At 49.9% G+C, this 17,574-nt stretch overlaps 1 protein-coding gene across 3 annotated transcripts in view; it reads right to left on the bottom strand.

Annotated features, from left to right (window-relative positions):
* The window catches only part of LOC144670426 (uncharacterized), a 28,498-nt gene extending 18,811 nt beyond the window's left edge, over positions 1–9,687 (bottom strand). For all 3 annotated transcript variants that reach the window (XR_013573876.1, XR_013573877.1, XM_078532904.1), the window contains exons 1-3: positions 9,597–9,687; positions 3,763–5,720; positions 1,646–1,771 (exon numbers count right to left, since the gene is read on the bottom strand). Coding sequence is in view for 1 of the 3 variants with exons in the window: in XM_078532904.1 (XP_078389030.1) it covers positions 1,646–1,771; positions 3,763–5,720; positions 9,597–9,678 (2,166 nt within the window). In the remaining 2 variants the exon portion in view is untranslated. The remainder of the gene's footprint in view (positions 1–1,645; positions 1,772–3,762; positions 5,721–9,596) is intronic.
* Positions 9,688–17,574: the final 7,887 nt, after the last annotated feature.

The following is a 17,574-nucleotide window of genomic DNA, read 5'->3' as shown; positions in this document are numbered from 1 at the left end:
AGCTAGCCTAACATCAGTCGTTGGGAAAATGCTGGCATCTATTCCTAAGGAAGTCTTAACAATGCACTTAGAAAACTCTAGTATGATTAGAACAAGTCAACATGGTTCCACTAAGGGGAAATCCTGTTTGACAAATTTATCAGAGTTTCTTGAGGATGTAACTAGTAGGGTAGATAAAGGGGAACCAGTAGATGTAGTATACCTGGATTTCCAAAAGGCATTCGATAAGGTGCCACACAAAAGGTTAATAGGCAAGATAAGGGAGGGGGTAACATTTTAGCATGAATAGAGGATTTGTTAATGGATAGAAAGCAGAGAGTGGGCATAAACAGGGCTTTTCCAAGCTGGCAGGTAGTGGCTAGTGGTGTGCCGCAAGGATCAGTGCTGGGGCCTCAGCTATTTACAATTTATATTAATGACTTAGAGAAGAGACACAGAGTAATACTCAAGTTTGCTGATGATACAAAGCTTGGTGGAAAATTAAGCTGTGGGGAGGACGCAAGAGAGATATAGACAGGTTAAGTGTGTGGGCAACAAGATGGCAGATTGATTATAACGTAGGCAAATGTGAAGTTATTCACTTTGGTCAAAAGAATAGAAAAGCAGAATATTGTATAAGTGTGAAACTTTAAGTGCTGATGTCCAAAGAGACTTGGGTGTGCTCGTAGAAGGAATGTGGAAAGTTTGCATTAGGAAGACAAATGGCTTGTTGGCCTCTGTTGCAAGTGGATTGGAGTTCAAGAATAAAGAAATTTTGCTAGAGTTTTACAAGATTTTGGTGAGACCACAGCAAATACTGTGCGCAGTTTTGATCTCCACATTTAAGAAAGGATATACTCGCATTGGAGGCGGTAGAGTGAAGGTTCACCGGGATGAGGGGGTTGTCCTAAGATGAGAGGCTGAGTAAACTGGGCTTGTATTCTCTATTTTAGCATAATGAGAGGCGATCTCTTCGAAAGCTACAAAATTCTTTTGCGGTTGTGACTGGGTGGACGCTGAGAGATTGTTTTCGCTGGTCGGGGAATCTAAAACGCGGGGGGCCCAGTCTCAGGATAACTGGCCGATCATTTAGGACTGAGACAAGGAGAAAATGCTTCAAAAAGGTGGTGAACCTATGAAATTCTCTGCCCCAGAGGGTTGTGGATTCTCCATTGTTGAATACGTTTAAGGCTGCGGGACAGACAGATTTTTGGTCCCTCAGGGAACGAAGGGATATGGGGGACGGACGGGGAAAATGGAGTTGAAGCCCAAGGTCAGCCATGATCGTATCTCACGGTGAATGGGCCGAGTGGTCTACTACTGCTCCTATTCCTTCTGTTCTTGTGGCAAAGAGAAAAAGGGAAAGTGAGCGGCTGGGCACACATGGGCCAAATGGCTTCCCTCCACACTGTCGACATCTACAATGTCCACAGTTGTGTCTATGTTGAGAAGCAGAGAAATAAAAATCGCAAACGTAATCACATAAAGTTCATTGGCAAAGGTCTAATATTTTTCTGTCACAAGTTGGCACCAGTGGTCAAAAGTAGCCCAGCGACCATGGTGTAATCTGACCAACCTGTCAGCCGTATACCAGTAGTTTTAGTCAGCAGCTTAAACAACTGAAAGGAAACAGAAGCCCCAAAACTCCCAGCATCACCCCCCTCACCTCCTCAACCTCTTTGGTGAACCCCAAACGCTTTTCAATGTCAGCGTATTTCTTCCAGTAGCCATAGCAGTAGGGGTAGCGGGCGAAGAATGCATCGAACGCCTTCCGCACGGCCCAGATGTGATTCTGAAAGGAGACTAGAATTAACAACAGAGCAGCCCAGCATCTACAACGTGCCCAGAGAAACACTTCCCCATGCCACGTGCTTCCTCACCACACTGCCAATCCTGCCGGTCCGGGTGCTCGGGTATACTACCACCCTCAGATGCCCACCTGCCCCCTCGCCGGAACACTCGATATGGTCACCCCTCCTTTTCTTGCTCAGCAGCTGAAGCAGGCAAGGGAAGGAGAGATAGTCAAACTGCCAGGAAGGCCCTTATAGTGGGGCTGCAGAACAGGACCACTGTTCCTGGTGCCCAAGGCACAGGGCTCAGTGAGGAGGGCATGGGGGGTGGGGGGGAAATCACAGGTGCCAGTTACGCTGCAACTTTCCTGAAAGCTGGGCTTGGCACAGGGACGGAGGGGCAGGGTGAGTGGGCTGTAACTCTCGAGTCAAAACAAATAAACTAAATTAACAAATCAAGGGACAAATTAAAAGGGAGCCGCTTAAAGGGAAACTGCAAAAACAAAAGACTAAATTTAAAGGAAACTTACAAACATTAAACCAAAATGTGTAGACAGACAGAACTAGCAGTTAGTGATGTTAGCTGAGTTAGAAATATTGGCCAGGACACCTGTGGAGAACTCCCCTGCCCCTCTTCAAAATAGAATTATAGGATCTCACTGGAGAAGGTCTCAGTTTGATGTCTCATCTGAAAGGCAGCACCTCTGACAGTGCAGCACTCCCTCAGTGCTGGCACTGGGAGTGTCAAGTCTAGACTGCATGCTCAAGTCTCTGGTGTTGGTCTCGAACCCGCAACCTACTGACTGGCACAAAAGCGCTAGTACATGCTCTTCCACCCCCTCACCCAGCTAATCACCTGCCACAAAGTCCAGCACAAGGGTCTACCAGCCCCTCCCACCCCATCAGGTTGGATGATCAAAGGGATTCTTCTCTCCAACACATCTCCATGTTTCCTCTAGCCTTACCCACCCAGCCAGCTGTATGTTCCACACCACCCTACCCCCACCCACCACACACACTCCTCAACCCAAGCCACAGGGCCTCCCTCCCACCCTATCAGGCTCCTGCCCAGCCCTGACCCCACCCCAAGCTCTGCATTTGGTCAAAGGCATCTTGTGTTAACTGTAACCTCGGAGCTTCCCCCCTCGTCTTCCTGGGTCTCCGCCAAACACGCCACGCCTCGGCGCCCTCCCTCCCTGGCTGGCTGCTCAACCAATCCGAGTCCAACCTCGCTCAGAGCGGAGATAATACCCCCACATCCTCCACCTACTTCCACCTCACCCCATCAGCTCCATTTCAGCCCCAGTGATGTTTAGGCTGCCTTCGTCACGCCCAGAGTCAAACTACTCCATTCTTTCCTTGTCGGCCTCCAGATTCCTGTCTTTCAGAACCTTCAAATGCCACCAGCCTTATTCTGTACTGCGTGAAGTGCCATCCCCCACCTTTCACTGGCTCTCACCCTCCCTGAACGCTACTTTAAAAAAAAAAATCCTCTTGCAGTCTACTCTCCGCAGCCCTCTTCTCCAACTCTGGGGTTCTTTGAATCCTTGGCCCCCTCTGTGCCTGATATTCAGCTGCTGACACCTTCACCTGCACCAGCTGCTGAAATGCTACCACCCCCACCCCCACATCCTGCTTCAAGTGCCTCAAAACTCTGAACAGGCCAGCAGTCACAACCCAAGCAACGTTCTCCTATTCCTGCTCATAGTCCGGTTATTCCGAGGTCAGACACCCTTTCGCTTTCAAACCCCCTTTGGCGCACGGACAGTGTTACGCTCTCAAAGCATCCCAAACTAGGGAAAAAAACCTACAGAAGGAGTCCACTTGCTGTCCCAGTGGTCTCTACAAACAGGCAGGGATACAGATTGGCACTGGATTAGGGAGGACAAGTAGGTAGGGACACACTGTACTACGAGGTGAACAGGAAGAGATACAGCAGTGATACAAGGAGGTACAACCAGCCCAGCCAATGCCCACGTTACAATCTCCTCACCTCTTGTTCCACGTACTGCAAGACGTATGTCCATCCAGTGAAATCGTACGGATTATCCTCCACTATCTTCCAGTATTTCTCAAAGTCCGCTGGGTACGGCGGGATGCTGCCCTCGGCCTCCAAGGCCCCGTACTCACTGCTGCCCTGCCCATACTCATCCAGGCCAGCAGCGGTGCCCTCTGTTGTTGTGTAGCCCACACAATCAGAGTTGGCCAGTGCTTTGTCTACCACATGCTCTGGCCCATTGGAGCTCTCTGGGAGCTGTGGCACTCCCTCCTGCACCATCGTACTACAGGAAGAATCGGCAGCTAGCTCACCTACAGTGTCCTGACCACCAGCACCCAGGCTAGTGCACTCATTAGCTGATTCTTCCGCAGTATCCTTGTCAATGCTCGGCCCACCCATTTCCACCTCTGGCACATTGTCCTGATCAGAAGGCGGGTTAAGACTTCCAGATAGTTCTCCTGCTGTGCTCTGAACACCCGACGGACTTGGACTTTCAGCAGCTGACTTCTCTACTTCATTACGGTCACATGGGCTGGGACTGTCCACAGTATCATCACACAGACCAGGACTACAAGCAGCCATCTCCTCTACAGTGTCTGTAGCACAGGGGCCAGGGCTACCAGCAGCCGTCACCTCTCCAGTGTCTGTATCACAGGGGCCAGGGCTACCAGCAGCCGTCTTCTCCACAGTGTCTGTATCACAGGGGCCAGGGCTACCAGCAGCCGCCTCCTCTACGGTGTCCATATCACACAGACCAAGGCTATCAGCAGCTGCCTCCTCTACGGTATCCATATCACAATGGCCAGGACTGCGTGCAGCAGCTTCCTCCCTCATGTCCCCAACACTTTGGCCAGTGGAATCAGCTGCTGCTTCCTCTACAGTATCCCCATCACAGGGGCCAGGGCTGTCCGCTGCTGCCTCATTGACAGTGTCCCCATCACAGGGGCCAGGGCTGTCCACTGCTGCCTCATCGACGGTGTCCCCATCACAGGGGCCAGGGCTGTCCGCTGCTGCCTCATCGACAGTGTCCCCATCACAGGGGCCAGGGCTGTCCGCTGCTGCCTCATCGACAGTGTCCCCATCACAGGGGCCAGGGCTGTCCACTGCTGCTTCCTCTACAGTGTCCCCATCACAGGGGCCAGGGCTGTCCGCTGCTACCTCATCGACAGTGTCCCCATCACAGGGGCCAGGGCTGTCCGCTGCTGCCTCATCGACAGTGTCCCCATCACAGGGGCCAGGGCTGTCCGCTGCTGCCTCATCCATAGTGTCCCCATCACAGGGGCCAGGGCTGTCCGCTGCTGCCTCATCGACAGTGTCCCCATCACAGGGGCCAGGGCTGTCCGCTGCTGCCTCATCGACAGACACCCCATCGCAGGGGCCAGGGCTGTCCGCTGCTGCTTCCTCTACAGTGTCCCCATCACAGGGGCCAGGGCTGTCCGCTGCTGCCTCCTCCATAGTGTCCCCATCACAGGGGCCAGGGCTGTCCGCTGCTGCTTCCTCTACAGTGTCCCCATCGCAGGGGCCAGGGCTGTCCGCTGCTGCCTCCTCCATAGTGTCCCCATCACAGGGGCCAGGGCTGTCCGCTGCTGCCTCCTCTACAGTGTCCCCATCACTTGGTCCTGTGGAATCTGCTGCCGACTCCTCTCCACTGTCATTTGGGCCTTTGGAATCAGTTGCTGACTCCTCCCCAGTGGAATCGGCTGCTGACTCCTCACCCGTGTCCCCAGTGGAATCGGCTGCCGGGTCCTCCACAGTGGCCCCGTCACTTGAGCCTGGAGTGTCTGCCGCTGATTCCTCGCCGGAGTCCCTGTCACAGGGGCTGGGGCAGTCGGCAATCGCCTCCTCTACTGCAGTCTCATCGGCATGTAGGCCAAGGGCTCGTGTGGACCCCTTCTGCACGGCGCACTGATCGCTCCCACCCAGACTGCCTTTCAGTAATTTCTGCTCACCGTCTGCAAACAAAAGAGAGGGAGACAGCAGAGGTTAACGCACAGGCACTCGGAACGGTCACAGTTTAGGCTGGTGAGAAACAGCTGGAGACCACGGTTCCACGAAGTTTAACGACATTGAGAATAGGCTGTGCCTGGAAGGGTCATCCATTCTGAATACAATCAACACTTACCAGGGAAAATAATGGTGATACACCAACAATAGCTTGCATTCACATAGCAGCTTCAAATCGCAAAATTCAACACCGAGCCTATAGGGAGGTATTAGGACAGGTGATGAAGGGGCAAAGAAGTGGGTTTAAGGGGCGTCTTAAAGGAGTAAAACAAGGTAGAAAATCAGGGAGGTTTAGGGAGGGAATTACAGAGTTTTAGGCTCCAGGCAGTGAAAGGCGGGTCACCAATGGTGGAGTGATTAAAATATGGAACGCTCAAAGGGCCAGAATTAGCAGGCCACACAGGCCTCGGGGGCTGTAAAACTGGAGGAGATTACAGAGATAGGGAGGAGCAAGGCCATGGATGGAATTGAAATTAAGGATTTTTTTTTTTAAATGGAGAGGTTGCTTAACACTGGGCCCACATAGGTCAGTGATCACAGAGCAGATCGGCGAGCGGGTGTAGAGCAAGTTAGGACACGGGCAGCAGAGATTAGAATGATAAAGTGAAAATTAAAAATAGTGCAACTGCCTATGCAGATGTCATACTCTGTAACAGGTCTGTAACGGATGATCAAACAAACAATGAAAATCCTGGTGAGGGAGCTGGAAACTCAAAGACATTCGAATCTCTGATAGCGTCTCAGGCCATGATAACCTGAATTCATTGCCTCCAAACGTTAGCTTTGCTGACAGACCTGTAACTAGCCGTGCCTCTCCAGAACACTCCTGAAGAAAGGGCTGCATTTCTACAGCGCTTTTCAGGACCACCAGATGTCCATAGTGCTTTACAGACAATGAAATATTTCCAAGTGTGGTCACTGCTGTAACATAGGAAACGTAGCAGCCCAATCATGCACAGCAAGCTCCCACAAACAGCAATCTGTTTTTAGCTTTTTTTAAAAATCTGTTCACGGGATATGGGCTACGTTGGCTAGGCCAGCAATTATTACCCACCCCTAATTGCCCTTGAGAAGGTGGGGGTGAGCTGCCTTCTTGAGCCGCTGCAGTCCATGTGGTGTAGGTACACCCACAGCGCTGTTAGGGAGGGAGTTCCAGGATTTTGACCCAGTGACAATGAAGGAGCAGCGACATTGTTCAAAGTCAGGATGGTGTGTGACTGGGTGTGGGGGGGGCGGGGGGGGGGGGGGGGGGTGGAGAGAGAGAACTTCCAGGTGGTGGTGTTCCCATCTATCTGCTGCCCTTGTCTTTCTAGATGGTAGAGGTCGTGGGTTTGGAAGGTGCTGCCAAAGGAACCTTGGTGAGTTGCTGCAGTGCATCTTGTAGATGGTACACACACTGCTGCTACTGTGCGTCGGTGGTGGGGGGGGGAGTAAATATTGCTGATAGGGTGCCGATCAAGCAGGCTGCTTTGTCCTGGATGATGTTGAGGTTCTTGAGTCATTGTTGGAACTGCACTCATCCAGGCAAGTGGGGACTATTCCATCACACTCCTGACTTGTGCCTTGTAGATGGTGGACAGGCTTTGGTGAGTCAGGAGGTGAGTTACTCTCCACAGGATTCCCAGCCTCTGATCTGACCTTGTAGGCACAGTATTTGTATGGCTAGTCTAGTTCAGTTTCTGGTCAATGGTAACCCCCAGGATGTTGATAGTGGGGGATTCAGCGATGGTAATGCCATTGAACATCAAGGGGCGATGGTTAGATTCCTCTTGTTGGAGATGGTCATTGCCTGACACTTGTGTGGCATTAATGTTACTTGCCACTTGTCAGCCCAAGCCTGGATATTGTCCAGGTCTTGCTGCATTTGGACATGGACTGCTTCAGTATCTGAGGAGTTTTGAATGGTGCTGAACATTGTGCAATCATCAGTGAACATCCCCACTTCTGACCTTATGATGGAAGGAAGCTCATTGATGAAGCAGCTGAAGATGGTTGGGCCGAGGACACTACCCTGAGGAACTCCAGCAGTGATGTCCTGGAGCTGAGATGACTGACCTCCAACAACCACAACCATCTTCCTTTGTGCTAGGTATGACTCCAACCAGTGGAGAATTTTCCCGATTCCCATTGACTCCAGTTTTGCTAGGGCTCCTTGATGCCACACTCGGTCAAATGCTGCCTTGATGTCAAGGGCAGTCATTCTCACCTCACCTCAGGAGTTCAGCTATTCTGTTCATGTTTGAACCAAGGCTGCAATGAGGTCGGGAGCTGAGTGGCCCTGGCGGAACCCAAACTGAGCGGCAATGAGCAGGTTATTGCTAAGCAAGTGCCGCTTGTTAGTACTGTCGATGACCCTTTCCATTACTTCACTGATGATCGAGAGTACACTGATGGGCAGTAATTGGCCGGGTTGGATTTGTCCTGCTTTTTGTATACAGGACATAGCTGAGCAATTTTCCATATTACTGCGTAGATGCCAGTGTGGTAGCTGTACTAGAACAGCTTGGCTAGGGGCGCAGCAAATTCTGGAGCATAAACCTTCTGTACTATTGCTGGAATATTGTCAGGCCCTGTAGCCTTTGCAGTATCCAGTGCCTTCAGCCATTTCTTGATATCATGTGGAGTGAATCAAATTGGTTGAAGGCTGGCATCTGTGATGCTGGGGATTTCCGGAATGATGTTGACTGTGGAATAAATATCGACCCCAGGACACCGGTGAGAACTCCCCCACGTTCTTCTTCCCAGTGCCCTGGGATCTTTTACATCACCCGAGCAGGCAGATGGAGCCTCAGTTCGATGTCTTATCCAAAAGACTGCTCCTCCAACAGTGCAGCGCACCCTCGGCACCAACCTCCCCTGACACTGCGGCGCACCCTCAGCGCCATCTTCCCCTCCCCCAACACTTCGACGTCGACTTCCCCTCCCCTGACAATGCAGCGCACCCTCAGCGCCGACCCTGACCCAATTTCAAACCTGACACATGGAACAGTCCAATCCCAATGTTAGGGCGCCCCGTCCCTTCGGTCAGATCAGGCCCTGCGATGCTACACTAAAATTCCTGTGACTGATCACTCAAACGTTAGAAAAGTTCACCACGCGCCCTGTGACAAGTCCTCTTTGAAGGGAACTCAGGGTCAGAATTAGCACCAGAATGTTACATCCGTAAACCCTTGTCCTTGTCCCATCAGCCAATGGGAACAGCTTTTCTTTGTCTACCTTATCCAAACCTGTCACCATCTTGTTCACCTCTATCAGATCTCCCCCTCAATCTCCTTTGCCCCCAAGGAGAACAATCCCAGCTTCTCCAACCCCCTAAACCTGTCTGGGTCCGTGGAGGGAGTGTTAAGTAGATGAATTCATTCCACCCCCATATGTTGTCAACTGGCGGGAAGGATTGATGTGATGTTACTTCCGGGTTCCCATCCGGGTCTTGTATCCTCACCTCCTCCTCCCCGCCCCGCCCAGAAACCGGGTCTACGCCTGCGCGGTGCCCCTCCGCCAAGGCCGGTTATCGGCGCCATTACGAGCGGGGTTTCCGCCCGATCTCAGAGCCTTGAAAGGGGGGCAGGGGAAAGATGGAGCCAAATTCAGGAATGGTGATGGAAGATGGCGTCCTTCAGTCTCTTCCACCCACCCCAACCCATATCCGACTTTCCCCTCACAACAAGCTGGTGCCCCTCCCCCCTCATCGGAAAAGCCGAGCGCCAGCTCGGATCCGCTTCCCGGCGTCGGCGACAAATCTCTCCCTCCCCCGGTCAATATCGACGCCATTCAACCGATCCCCTCCTTCCCTTTCCATCGGTGACAGGAACGCGCTCACTCACCGCCCGATGGAGCCGATGCCGGTGGATTCGGCTCCGGCCCCGACCACGGATTCTCCGCCGCCTCCATTACTCCCGTCACCATCGTCTGAGGCACCGGAACCGGAAATTGCTCTGAGGGTGGGGGAGGGGGGGGGGAAGCCTTAAGCCTGATGAGCCAGTTCACTTAAAGCCCATGATAATTCCCATTTAATCCTTTATTTCCTATTATCTTGCTGTTGTGATTTTATTGCACAAATTGAATTGCTTTTGTGTGTGTTGGGGGGGGGCAATTTACCCCAAGAGTATACTTAGGAGACAATTCAGTTAATGACAAGACCACATCACTCCCCACCACCCCATAGCCATCTCCAGAACCTGACAACAGCAATATTGAGATATATTAATTTTTAACAAGGAAAGCAATTCTTGCCCTTCAATATTGCTGTTGCTTTTTTTAAGTCACTCATTTTTTTTTGCTTTTATTTTTTCCTGGGATCCAGGACTGAGAAGGCTCCAGGATTGGCCCAGGGATTGGAGATCAATCTTCCTAGAGAAAAATCAAGACTGTTAAAAATAGTGGGGTTTTTTTTGTCATTTTTCTTTGAACGTTTCTCGTTACCGGTTATAAAAAATATTGGGGGAGAGAAATGGAAGACGGTTTGGCTGACAGTCAAGCATCGTCCAATTGGGTAATGAGTCTTTTTGCTTTCCAACTCACGTAGACAGACGTCACAGGGAGTGATGTGTTGGCAGACTAATGGCTGGGGCCAGTCATGTGATTAAATGGAATACATTTAGCTGCAGTTGGCAACCCTACAAGCTCCACAGAAATCTCCAGAACCTGCCATCAGCAAATTCGAGGGGTATTTCATAGGGAAAGCAATTCAATGTTGCTGTTACTTTTTTTCTTCCTTTATTCCTGCCTGGGATGTGGTGGTCACCAGCATCCTTAATTGCCCCTTGAACTGACCTTCGGAGGTCTGTTAAAAGTCAACCACATTGCTGTGGGTCTGGAGCCACACGTCGGCCAGACCAGGTGAGGATGGCAGATTTCCTAGTGAACTAGATGGGTTTTTACATGGTTATGACATGGTCACCATTACTGAGATTAGCTTTATAATTCCAGAATTATTAACTGAATTCAAATTCCACCAGCTGCTGCTGTGGTGGGATTCGAACCCACATCCCCAGGGCATTAGGGTCTCACCATCATCTTTTTCTATGGACATTTACCAATGTAAATCATTAGGCTGATATTTCCCATTCAATTTTGCTACATCAACAGTCATGCTTATTGCAGGCATACTAGTCTTGTGGTTATAAGAAAGACTTGCATTTATAGTGTGTTTTTCATTAACACCAGATGTCTTAAAGCGCTTTACAGTCAATTATACCGCCACCTGGAAGCTCCCCTCCAAGTCACTCGCTATCCTGACTTGGAAATATATCAGCAGTTCCTTCACAGTCACTGGGTCAAAATCCTGGAACTCCCTCCCTAACAGCACTGTGGGTGTACCTACACAACATGGATTGCAGCGGTTCAAGAAGGCAGCTCACCACCACCTTCTCAAGGGCAACTAGGGATGGGCAATAAATGCTGGGCCCAGCCAGCGAAGCCCACATCCCGTGAATGAATAAAAAAATATTTTTGAAATGTAATCAGTCTGTTGTGATGTAGGAAACAGCAGCCAATTTGGGCACAGCAAGCTCCCACAAACAGCAATGTGATAATGACACAGATGATGTTACATAGGTGATAGTGTAAGATGGGTTAATAAAATTTAAGCTTGTCTTTTAAAATTATGACTGTTCATTTTTCAATACAGAGGGGGATGTCAAGAAGATATAATAATTTCCATAAAGTTATTGGAATTTATTGTAAAATAGAGTAATAGTGGGATGTGTCTGTGTGAGACTTAATTGAATTGAATTGGCAGCTAGTCAGGGTTCTTTGGTATAAGAAGAGAAGTTAGGTTTGAAATGTTAATTAGGTAAACATGGGGAAGTTTAGAAACATTGGTATCAAGGGAACATTTGCATTTTGAAACAAACCAGACTAGATTGTTTGCAAAGGAGGGGTGAACTGTGTCACCTAGCCAGATGAAGTTTAGAAACAATGTTTATTTTTCCCAAAGATTACTGGTAAAACTTAGTGCTGTGAGAGGTTATTATCATCAAGAAGATAAAGTCCAAAGACATAGTGAAACAATGGGTATTTGCATTCAAAGAGGAAAATATGTATAAAGGAGAGAAGACTGTTTGTAAGGGAGGCATTTTAAGATCTTACAAGTGTGAAAAGCCTTCAGCATCTATGCCTCAATCTGGTGTCTTCAAAGGACTGAAGTTAAGAAAAGTCACTTTGGATGTGACTTGTTCAGGGTATCATGTTTCTTTGCCTGGGTCTTTTAAAATCTGTGTGTCTTACTGTTGCCTTAATAAAAGTGTAACTGGGAGTTAGACTGATTAGGGGATTTAGAAGTAATCATAGTAGTAATTTTTAGTTCTATGTATTTAAAATCACTCCTCTTATTAATAAGTGTTTAATTTAGTTTTATAAAAACCTGTAAGACTTGGTGGTCATATTACTACTGAATTCAAGGCACACGTCTTGAAACTTATACAATCTGCAAAACAAGTTGTGGCAGTTGTTTCAAGTTTCCCTTTATGATTTGAACAACTCAGCATTTACCACCAGCTGCCCCATAATATGCTGTCATAAGTCCCACTGAAGGGTGCAGACGAACCATCAGTTGACTCTTTGACATCCCTCTGAACTGGCTGAACAAGTCACTCAGCTGCGGCAACTAAGGACATCCAGTGAATGCTGACCTTATTGATCACACCCACATTCCAAAAGGCCTCTGGCTCCTCGAGCTGCTCCCAATAAAGACACATCGAATAGGCTGTTGAAAACGTTCTCTTTTGAATGAGATACGAAACACCCCCATGAATCTTAAGGATCCCAGACAGTATTCTAAGAGCAGCAGGGGATTTCTCCTGGGATCTCTCCTGATGTACTGGCTGATATGTATCCCCAAACCAAAATCAATAAAGCAGATTACTTGGCCAATGTAGACCGCCGCACTTTTACTATGCACACATTAGGACAGTAATTATGCTTCCAAACAACACCATTGGCTATCCTGAGGTTATGACACCCTGGTGTGTAAAAGTAAGTTCCTGTTCAGCACAAGGAGGAACTGAAATGACGAAATACTAGATTCTGCTTAACATACTTCTGGGGGCTAATACACAGACAATCAAACAATTGTGGCGTACACTCGAATACTTGCCACTCTGTGGATTATTGGGCACCTGCTGAAGGTTATAGGGTAGGGCTGATGTTGCCTAATTTTCCTGGTGGTCAGCTGTGGAAGGCATTACTTGCAAGTCAAGCTGGAGGTTCCCTTACTACCCAATGAATGACAGAAAAGCTTTGAAAAATAAGCAGGGGTGTGGATCTGCCAACAGATTTATGAGGTTTAAAAAAAAATCAAAGTTAATACACTTTAAAAACAGGAGGGAGGATTTTGACCCAGCCGCAGTGAAGGACTGGCCGATATAGTTCCAAGTCAGGATGGCTTATGACAGGGAGGGGACCTTGCAGGTGGCGGTGTTCCCATACACCTGCTGCCCTTGTTCTTCTAGGTGGTAGAGGTTGGCTGGTTTGGAAGGTGGTGTATGAGGAAGCCTGGCAAGTTTTTGCAGTACAACTTGTAGATGGCACACCGCTGCCACGGTGTACCGATGGTGGAGGAAGTAGATGTTTATGGTATTACTTGTCACGTTGGTGTGGCTGCGAAATGGGTGTGAAGATAAAAAGCACATCCATTGATTTTTGTAAAGACAACACAGGCAAGACAGAACCAGCAGGATTTATTGTGCAGTATGTACAATTCCAGCTATTAAAATTTTATACAATATATACAAATTAAATAATCAACCACAAAACCCTCACCTCTAAAGAGCTCTTAGCCTTAACGCAAGTAATCTAGTCGTAAACCCTAACCTGAAAATTGCAGAGAGGAAGTAATTTCTGCACCAGCCCTGGGGTCACCCTCCACACGTCCCAAGTCCAACTCCAACCACAGATCTGAACTAGATTCGCACAGGCTACGGGGCGGCCTGCCAGAGGCAGAAACACGGGCCCTATCATTTTAAATCAGCACGCAGGCTGTATTCCATCACTCGCTGACTGGGGGAAGGGAAGGGAAGGTGCCAATAAAATGAGTGGACTGAAGTTTAAAAAGAAATGAAACAGGAAGCCTTATTCCTTAGGGGGCAGTGTTCTTCTGCGAAGGTGTTAATCAGTTAACAGGACCAGCGTCAACAGGAGTCAGTGAGGAGTTGCAACTCTCAGGGTGTTCCTGGTCAAGGTCACTGGGATCGACTTATCATAAGGACAAGACGGGCAAGACGGGAGATGGCCAGCTAAGTGTGCAGCAGTGTTACCCATTACCCCTAATCAGAAACTCAATATCCCAAAAGATGTCGTACCCTCATGCCCCCTCTCCCAAACAACGCATCACAGGCTGATGGATGCCTGCCACACACCCAGCTCTATTTCAACCATCGTACCCGGGGGCATTTGTCAAATGGAAGCTGGGCAGCACCCACGGGGGGGGGAGAGAGAGGGGGAAGGAAGAATGCCAGGCCTCACTTCCTTTTCATTTGCTGTGTGGAAGCTCGGACATCCAGCCCACCCCACCCCCCCCTGCCAAAAAGCTCTGGGGTATTGCTACATGGACAGTGGTGGGAAGGTGGGGGGGAAGATTCCCTGCAATCTTTTGAAGCTGTTGTTCTGAGGATGGAATTGTAAAAGAGCCACAGCAACTGGAGCCACGGTCCAACTGTGGGCTGCAATAATACAAACTCAATCACAGATCACACTTGCAAATTTACTTGTGACCCATCCCACTGTCATCAAAAATGTCAATTGCACCCCGCCTCCTCTCCAAGCAATGCTGACTCTCACTGGGCAGGGAGGGCATGGTATAGATCCCTCAGCAGCCCCTGTGCCCCTTCACACATGTGCGTGTGAGCAGAGTGAGTGCCGGCAGACTATTCCACCACGGGGGGCGAGGGAAACACACTTAAAATCCTATCTTGTCCTCACACGGCATCCACTGATCAGAATTGGAGGTGTCGTTCTAAATTAATGGAACAACAGAACAGTGGCTCCTTGATTCTCTCCCAGGAGATTCCCAGAGCCGGTGCGAGGCCGTGAATGTGTCTGCAATTGTGATCTGGTTAGAGGAGTCTGTATTGTGTGGAAGGTGAACCCATCGCACTGGCACAATGAACTCCAAAGGGAGCCTGCCCAATAATTATGCTGACCGCTCCCCATGAAGGGTGGGCTGTACAGTGGCCACGGGACCCTCGGAAGAGACAAGGTCACATTCCCCCCCCACCCCACCCCACGACCCTCCCATTCTCTCTCCTCACCAAGCAACCCGAGGGAACGCGGAGGTCAATTTTACTTCCCGTGATCACCCAGCTCAGCACGGACAATGAAAGGGGGAATCAGATCTCTGAACTTCCTGGTTTGTGGTGCTCCGTGTCGCACGTACTTGGGAAGGTGGGGTGGGGGGAGGGGTAAGTGGGGCGTGGTGATGAGAAGGGATGCGTTCTTTTGTACTAAAGCTGCTGGTGAGACAGAATTCTGCAGAAGGTGCTCCAACAATACTACCGCCAAACCCCGCTGATTGGCCTAGTGAAAGTCAAATCACAAGACGCCTTATCCTTTAAGAAAAAGTCATTTTTCTCTTTCAGCACGAGGCTTTTAAACACTTGCTGCCGCAATTCACAACTTAAATCTTTAACGGGGCAGAGAAAACAACACTTTGAGAAGCGCACACGCACTGTGGCGGTGGTAGGGCCCTCCCGCCAACCCCAGGTTCTAGTTTCCGCTGTTCCCAACAATGTTTCAAAACGACTTGAGAGAACAGGGGGAGTCGAGGACTTCACCCCCCACCTCCCTCTTCCACAGGTCTGTTTCTGCCGCGTGACAAGGATTTACTTGTGGCACACTGACTGACCCTGTGAAAACGGAGTGCGGACTGAGAACAAGGGGAGGAATTCGGGGGTGCCAAGCCACTTCACTGGCTGCAGAAATAAAGTAGTCCCCATGACTGATCCTTATGTAGAGCGCTGGACCTACCCGGTTAGGGGAAAGGGACACCTCCAGCCAACCTACTCACCCCCCCCCTCCCCCAGACAGGTTATAGTTACTGTGTACAGGAACATGACTCCAATCAAACTTTCTTTAAAACAAGAAGTAGGGACTTTCCTGCAAGGTTTTAAATGCACACACACACACACAAAAAAAAATGCTTTAAGTAATAAAATTATTCATCATCAATTGCCAAACTACTTAAGCCCCAAAGTCACAAACTGCATCTATTTACTTTTAGACCAGTCGTCATTTTAATCCTATTGCAGGAGTTAAAATTGAACCGCTCAAAAGTGCCACTCCTGTACAATTCTTGTATCCCAGGTCTCCCGTACAAGTCTCTGACTCAGGGAAGATTATTTGCACACGCAGGCGAGCATTTCTCCTCCCGCCCGCTAAATAAAAAGACAAACACACACTTGTTTGTGGCCCATTATACCTCTGTTACACATTTATACCCTTTAAGGAAACACTGTTTCTGGGCTCTCTCACTCAGTTATTCAATCAAGTGAGACACATTCACAAACAAATAGTGAACACTGACGTTTAAAAAAAAAAATTAATTATAAAGAGGGGACAAAAGACCTGGATCATATTTAAACGCAGCTGCGCCTACTTCCGGCACTCCGAGGCTGCGTCCGTTTGAAGTGGTTTCAATACTCTTATTCGAGGTGGGTCGCGTCGCCACGCTCCTTCAAGCCGTACGTGCAAACAAAAAGGAGAGGGAGGGAGCGGCGAAGATTGTGGGGTGTCCGGGGTGCCCAGTAAGTGAAAACGCCTGCTTCAATTCCAGTCAGTTGGCAGCAGTGTTGGGGGGGGGGGGTTCGCTGGCAGGTGGTGGGGCAAAGAGGGAGAGAGAAAGAGGGAGGGAGGGAGAGAGAAAGAGGGAGGGAGGGAGAGAGAAAGAGGGAGGGAGGGAGAGAGAAAGAGGGAGGGAGGGAGAGAGAAAGAGGGAGGGAGGGAGAGAGAAAGAGGGAGGGAGGGAGAGAGAAAGAGGGAGGGAGGGAGAGAGAAAGAGGGAGGGAGGGAGAGAGAAAGAGGGAGGGAGGGAGAGAGAAAGAGGGAGGGAGGAGAGAGAAAGAGGGAGGGAGGGAGAGAGAAAGAGGGAGGGAGGGAGAGAGAAAGAGGGAGGGAGGGAGAGAGAAAGAGGGAGGGAGGGAGAGAGAAAGAGGGAGGGAGGGAGAGAGAAAGAGGGAGGGAGGGAGAGAGAAAGAGGGAGGGAGGAGAGAGAAAGAGGGAGGGAGGGAGAGAGAAAGAGGGAGGGAGGGAGAGAGAAAGAGGGAGGGAGGGAGAGAGAAAGAGGGAGGGAGGGAGAGAGAAAGAGGGAGGGAGGGAGAGAGAAAGAGGGAGGGAGGGAGAGAGAAAGAGGGAGGGAGGGAGAGAGAAAGAGGGAGGGAGGGAGAGAGAAAGAGGGAGGGAGGGAGAGAGAAAGAGGGAGGGAGGGAGAGAGAAAGAGGGAGGGAGGGAGAGAGAAAGAGGGAGGGAGGGAGAGAGAAAGAGGGAGGGAGGGAGAGAGAAAGAGGGAGGGAGGGAGAGAGAAAGAGGGAGGGAGGGAGAGAGAAAGAGGGAGGGAGGGAGAGAGAAAGAGGGAGGGAGGGAGAGAGAAAGAGGGAGGGAGGGAGAGAGAAAGAGGGAGGGAGGGAGAGAGAAAGAGGGAGGGAGGGAGAGAGAAAGAGGGAGGGAGGGAGAGAGAAAGAGGGAGGGAGGGAGAGAGAAAGAGGGAGGGAGGGAGAGAGAAAGAGGGAGGGAGGGAGAGAGAAAGAGGGAGGGAGGGAGAGAGAAAGAGGGAGGGAGGGAGAGAGAAAGAGGGAGGGGAGGGAGAGAGAA

This window comes from Cetorhinus maximus, chromosome 31 (genome assembly GCF_964194155.1).
Source record: "Cetorhinus maximus chromosome 31, sCetMax3.hap1.1, whole genome shotgun sequence".
Classification (NCBI taxonomy): Eukaryota; Metazoa; Chordata; class Chondrichthyes; order Lamniformes; family Cetorhinidae; genus Cetorhinus; species Cetorhinus maximus.
The sequence above is the reverse complement of the archived record's forward strand: the minus strand, read 5'-3'. Positions and strand labels throughout refer to the sequence as shown.